The sequence below is a fragment of the Ptychodera flava genome, chromosome 22 (assembly GCF_041260155.1).
Source record: "Ptychodera flava strain L36383 chromosome 22, AS_Pfla_20210202, whole genome shotgun sequence".
NCBI classification, from domain to species: Eukaryota; Metazoa; Hemichordata; class Enteropneusta; family Ptychoderidae; genus Ptychodera; species Ptychodera flava.
Genome location: NC_091949.1, coordinates 19,585,018 through 19,591,410, shown reverse-complemented (window position 1 = coordinate 19,591,410; position 6,393 = coordinate 19,585,018). Strand labels below are relative to the sequence as shown.

Below are 6,393 nucleotides of genomic sequence, written 5' to 3'. Positions count from 1 at the left end.
GAAGATGATATAAATTGTTATGGTTAGTCAAAACCACATGTTGACCGTATGTTGTAAGTTAATCGAACATATGATAACTCTGGAGAATTGCATAATTTCATAATTCGGGTGAAATGTTGAGATAAACACTGCGATCGTCACAGTTCTTGAACTTGGTCTTAATGCTGAAATAGTCAAGATAACACAGAAATTGCATATTTCATATAGCAAGTATAAACGAGACAGTATACAGCAGTAATGTTTCTTCCAAAAAATTTCAAACGTAACTGACATTTCGCATAAAAGTAATTTTCACGGCATCCTGAAAATCTGGAATCATTTAAATGAATAACGCCTTCTATATATTGTAACTGCCAACTAATGTTGCTTTCTTTAGCATTTAAGGTAAAGTGTGGATCGGGGACAGTTTTTCGGATTCTCAAATCTTTATAATAATTCAGCGCTGCCATTGCGTGATCTTATATTAAAGCGTAATGTAGTTGTCTTGTTGTTTTATAATAGAACATCATTTTTCTCATAGTATATAGTTCGTATCGCGGTCATGTGTAATTTGAAATATTTGTAAATTTAGGTAATTTATGTCTCTATTTCCAAACTTTACAAGGTGATCCGTGCTTTGTGTTACTGACTATGAAATAGAATGTCTGTAGTTTGCTAGGAAAGTTTGCACAGAATTTTGCTTGTTTACTTTGCACAAAACTTTAACTTTCGATGCGCATTTACCTAAAATGCTTCTATGCATTTTGAGCGTTACTCAAATATATGTAAAGGTAAGCAATAGCATCTACTTACAGCATCTACTTAAGCTTATAGCATGTTGTCGATCATTTTGCAGCATTACAGCGTACACAATGGTAACTGCGAGCGCAATTCATTAATTCAGAGAAATTTGCTGCAAATCTTTATGATTCGGTTTTGTCACCCTACACGCGTTCTCGCCCACAAGTACACATGAAAGGTATTCTAGTTTTCATGGCTGTGTACTCATAGAAACCCTCAGAATCGCAAGTGTAGGTGTTTCGGAGCACCCAGAGTTCAGGGGTCATCACCTTCTCACATCGCCACATTGGATGATAGTCGCTGCTTTCGAGAAGATCAGTGATGCAGTTTTGACAACTGTAACACTCGGCTTCTACCAAGGTCTGTGGATAACGGTCGGTGTCGGTGTCCTCGATGTTGTAGTAAGGGCACGTGGATCGGATATCCAAAGAAGCACCTGGACCGTAAGAAACTGGGCATGACGTCGATGAGGGCGGGCTGTACGATCCAGAAGTGGTGGCGAAAGAAAGAGCGTTTGGCGTGTACTGCAGCAACAGCGCCTCCAGTGCTTCTTCAGTCGGCTGTTGACAAACTTCCCTCTTTACTGGGTTACCGTAGCAGGAACCGATAACCATCGTACATAAAATTCCAGCGATCTGTACAAATTTGAAGAAAGGAAAAGTGAATGAGTGACGTCATCATTTTTATCTTTGTTCAGCTTGAACGGTTTAACAAATGTTATATCCACTATCCAACAGACTCCACATGACGGAAGTGTGATACACCGCTGAAAAAACCTCGCAAAAAATCAAAAGTTTTTTTCAATCTATCTGAAGAACTTTTGCTATTTCGAAATACATGTAGTCGACTACATTTGTTACACAAGAAGCAAACGGATGGAAGTAGCTTTAATTTTATTATACCAATGAGTCGTCGCCCATAAAACGGAATAAAAACGTTATTGTCCGCCGTTTAAGTTAAAAGTTTAGAATGTGCCTTTGGACAGATATTTGGACACTCAAACTTTTACAATATTAATTTGGCCTGCCACTTGTGAGGGTTCATTTTGAAGCTTATGGAGTAAATAAAGTTTTCATCGGCTTAGCTTTGCTACAATCGGGAATTTTATTTCTCTACATAGATATAACACAGGGATGGCGGCCACTTTGAATTTCAAATACTTATCTCTAAATATTTGGTAAATTGTTTCTTAACGACTAACATTGATCCCGATTGTTATTCTTGATTTTGAAAGAGAATGATTAAGTTCGCTCGGGAAAAGTTTGAGTAAAAGTCTAAGTATTTCATTTTCGGGAACTACTTCAACGTCTTGTTAAATAAATCCGCTGTGCGAAGTCCCTACATCATGTGACAGAGTATCATGAACAGAGTGGCAACACGTGCATGCCTTTTGTTCCATGGTCGTCTCGGTAGACTATTGGCTTTTCATATTAAAATGAGCTTCAAAGGTGTTAAACTTTTGGAGGCTTTGTTTGTGGTTGATAATTACACGAGATTATGCGAAACATACGACGAGATGGCATCGTACTGCCAGTCGCGTAGCAACCATAGTTACTTTGTGAGCTCTCAGGCCAGAAAACACTGCTTCACGCCAATCAAAACATAACACGCCAGCAGTTTCATAAACATGTCCTTTTTGACGCACGTGTAAAAGACGGTATGACTGACCGTAAACCATTGAGTAAAACCAGACAGTATCGATAAAAGACTTTCAAATTTGGTTCAAACACACTTATTATATATTCATAAAAAATATGAGAGGAATTTTTAAAACGGTAAAACCCACTTTCCTGAAGCTCAAAACACCTCCCGTTTTTGCCAGCACATCAATTCCGATCAGCACCACACGACAACAACAACACAAACTTTGTCGAACATACTTACGCTTAACAATTGGTGAAAATCCGAAAATTACCGAAGGGTGCATGGTCGGCACTCTTCGGAAAAGAGAGCCAAGAGCTTCGTGAGGCGAGGCAAACACGGATTGCTTACGTAACCGCTTCACGCCTTAAACAATAGGTGTGATACTCTGTGATCATGTGAAATATTCTAAACAAGAATCTAGCGGCTCATACCTTTCCCACGCGAAACGTCAAGCAAATTGATAAGAGAAAAGAAGCCGGAAAGTTCGTCCAAAATATTGCTTAAAACCGAGATTACTAAATTTTTAACAAGCAGTCGATAAGGACAATATTGTATGATCACACATGGGGAACACGTCCTGAAAAAACAAATATTCAAACCTAAACGACGTCAGTCCTGTAGTACCCTACACATCAAATTTGAAGACGGCGGTTTGTAAAAAGAAGAGGCTTTTATCAAAAATTTGAACAAAGAATCGCAAAGGTCAAATGTGCCTTTCTTACCATAATATGAGCAATCAGAATAAATGAAAATAACAAAGTAGCCGCAAAAACTACGGTACGATAATTTTCTCGCAATTTGAACAAATGCGAATGAGACCATCACGATGGAAACGTACAAACGCATGGACAAGTCATGTCTTGGCATATACATCATCGCAATCGTCCCTACCTGTAGCTATTTAGCAAGCTCCGCGTCGTTGCTATTCGAGCAAATGAAGTCCTTAAGGTGACAGGGACATACAGACATACAGACAGAATATAATTAAAATTTGACAGCCCGAATGTCTGTCCGAACGATTGTATAGATTCTAACGTTAGATATATTCTTTCCAAGGAAAAGACGGGGGGATTAAAAGTATACAAGAAACAGCTGACTGAAGGTACAGTAACCATTGACGGTAAAATCAGTTTTATGTGAAAAAAATTAATGAGAAACTCTTACCACAAATCTGCCTGCAAATTCCATGGTTGTACTCCTCGTTGTATCTCAAAGTCGAAAATGATTCGTCCTCCGGTGGATAGACTAATTGGTCTTAATATCGATTTGATAGTGTCGGTTCAGTCAATAAACCTGCCATATTTATGCCATAATTTTTGTCTCGAAATGGCGAAATGCGCAATGTGGAAATTTGAAATTGTCACTTCAGGTTGCCAATGAATTCCGCAGAATCGTGAGTTAACGTTCCAAACACAATTGTGCCAGACACCGTTATGTATTGTTGGGTTACAATAGGGACCTCCTGGATTTGAAAACTACCCTTCCGTATTATCTCAATTCATAGTTTATGTCTTGCTTATGGGCCCACAAAGAATTGAGGGCTACCGAGTGTATGCCAAACATTAGTCCTGCAGGAGAAACGGATAATTTTCCCCTTTTTGATAGATGTCATCCCACACGTGATGTTAGAGCAGACTCACTAACTTTGCGCTCGGTGAAACGCCGTTACACAGCGGAAGTGTAATGGCATACACTGGTTACAGGCGCTGTGCACGTTTATGAAACGGTGATTTTGGTTTGAAAACTTCAAGACTTGACGGGAAATTGCCATCGGTCAAGAAACTGTAGAGCTCCAATCAGGAACTCTTCAGTTTTCAATGCGTGTATTTCACCCCTAACCCCATTTCACTCGAAAATTGTCACAAAAACACAATACTACACAATTTCCCCCCTTCCATTCATTTTTCACAGATACCAACAGATAATTCAGTATCGTTTATTGTTTGACGACTTACATACCCATATACATAAACAAATGAGAATTATGTCTTAAAGCACCGTGTAGGATTGCGTGAACAATTACAAGTCTCAGATAATTACACGTTGCCTTCATCTTGCTTTTGGTCATCACAGTAACTTTTAAAAGTAGAAGCAAACTTACTGAATAGGGTACATTTAAGATAAAAAATATTTCAAAGACATATTGATTTTGTGACAGATTTTTAAAATCTGGTTCCCTGTTCTTGAAGGGGTCATTAAGGGGTTTTGGCTTTGTACTGCAAGCTCAATGGAGTGGGATTTCACTTGAAGTCAATTTCGGGGTATCTATTTCAGGAACTAAGAAACAGAGTCAAGACCTTACGAAGAAGACCAGATATTTGCAACCGTAACTACTCAGCGGTTTTATCAACGGAAGTTATTTCGGGTCAAGTAGGGTTGCAGTATGTATACTTTACGATCGCAATTGTTGCAACCAAATGCGTAACTTATCAGAAACATTCGCCCACCAGATGACGTCATCATGATTATTCCAGTTCCTTTTCTGCGATACGGATCAGAAATTTACACCTCATTTTTTCCCGATTATTGGCTTGATAATGCCCATATTTGATCAATTTCAACACCAGTTTAGGACAGTTTCCACAAGCGTGATGTCTCCTAATCTTGAGATTGAATCTGTTTGTTTATGCATCACAAAAACGTGTAGTTCAGTCAACGTCGATGGCATTCATGTTTGAATTATTGTACGAAACACTATTCGAATAATACCGGGGAAGGGGTACATTTTTCTAGTTTGAAAGTCCAACCATAGACCCTTGCCAGTGTCTACGGTCAAACTAATAACACATTTTTTTTCAATTGCACCTTCAAAAACTGACATTTGTGACAGTTTTGTGTATCATTTGAAATGAACCTGTAATTGGAACAACCTTTTGGTAAATAAATAAATAAATAAATAAATAAATTAAATAAATTTACGTACAAAAACCTTCATAGTGATCGCAACTGCATATCACTTCGGATGTGAATCATGGCATATCCCTGTAATGTGTACAACTGGAAGAGCACATCCCTTAGTACATACATATATATTCATACTGTATACATGCGGTTTTCCATTCATGACAATTCGTTTTAATATGCACTTCTTCGCACGGTTTGTCCTTATACATCTAATTGATAATATAGGGTTATTCACAAAATACGGCCCTGTATGGACGAGGGCTCAGTGGGTGACGTATTGGACGAGCCGAAGGCGAGTCCAATACGTCACTCACTGAGCCCGAGTCCATACAGGGCCGTATTTTGTGTATAACCCTATTATTATACACCTCCCTTCATTAATCGTCCGTATAAACTATTTCTATGGTAAATTGAGGGCTGCGGCACGCGTGATATGAGTGGAACGCGCGCGATTACTGCTCCGCGCCGTACAAGTCCCTTGCGTTGGCACGAAGCCAATTAATTTTCAGTGCAGTAGGAGCAAACTTCGCTGAATGTTTTCAATTTTATTAGTTTTTAAATAAAAATCAATTGCATTTAGACTCAGTTTTGTGTTTAGCGTGTTTCAAACCTTATACTACGAATACATTTTGGTGGAAGTTGTTATTTTATCTATAACTCATCGTAAAATAGTTTGTTTACATCCGATAATCGCTAGGTCAAAGGTCAAACAGGCGCGTCGCGCGTCTCCCGTATTCGGGACTCCGCGTACTATACAAAATACGGAAAGTTATTGGACGGTCAAACTCCCATAGGTTACGGCAGTAGGTGTATAATAATCTCATTGATAATCACCACTTGGCTCTCTGATATATCTCTACGATGCGCAGCGTATACAGTGCGCATCTCATCGATATGCCACGACTATGTCTTGTTTCATGCTAGGCACGGACCGTACGATCTGCCACCATGCACTGGGTATATGCGTACATACAGAATGGTGTATGGCCATAGCCGAAGTGCACAGTTGACATCTCTCCATTACAACAGCTCTGAGCAATCATAGACAGTAGGCCCACCTCTACT

General features: G+C 39.1%; 1 protein-coding gene across 1 annotated transcript; it reads right to left on the bottom strand.

Moving 5' to 3' along the window:
* Window positions 1–923: 923 nt before the first annotated feature.
* On the bottom strand, window positions 924–1,394 carry LOC139123373 (interleukin 17-like protein). Its single transcript, XM_070689522.1, has one exon. The coding sequence runs from the start codon at window positions 1,392–1,394 to the stop codon at window positions 924–926; it is 471 nt and encodes a 156-aa protein (XP_070545623.1).
* Window positions 1,395–6,393: the final 4,999 nt, after the last annotated feature.

What these genes read in the sequence shown, in the direction of transcription:
- LOC139123373 (XM_070689522.1), bottom strand. Translation starts at nt 1,394, where the DNA reads ATGGTTATCGGTTCCTGCTACGGTAACCCAGTAAAGAGGGAAGTTTGT.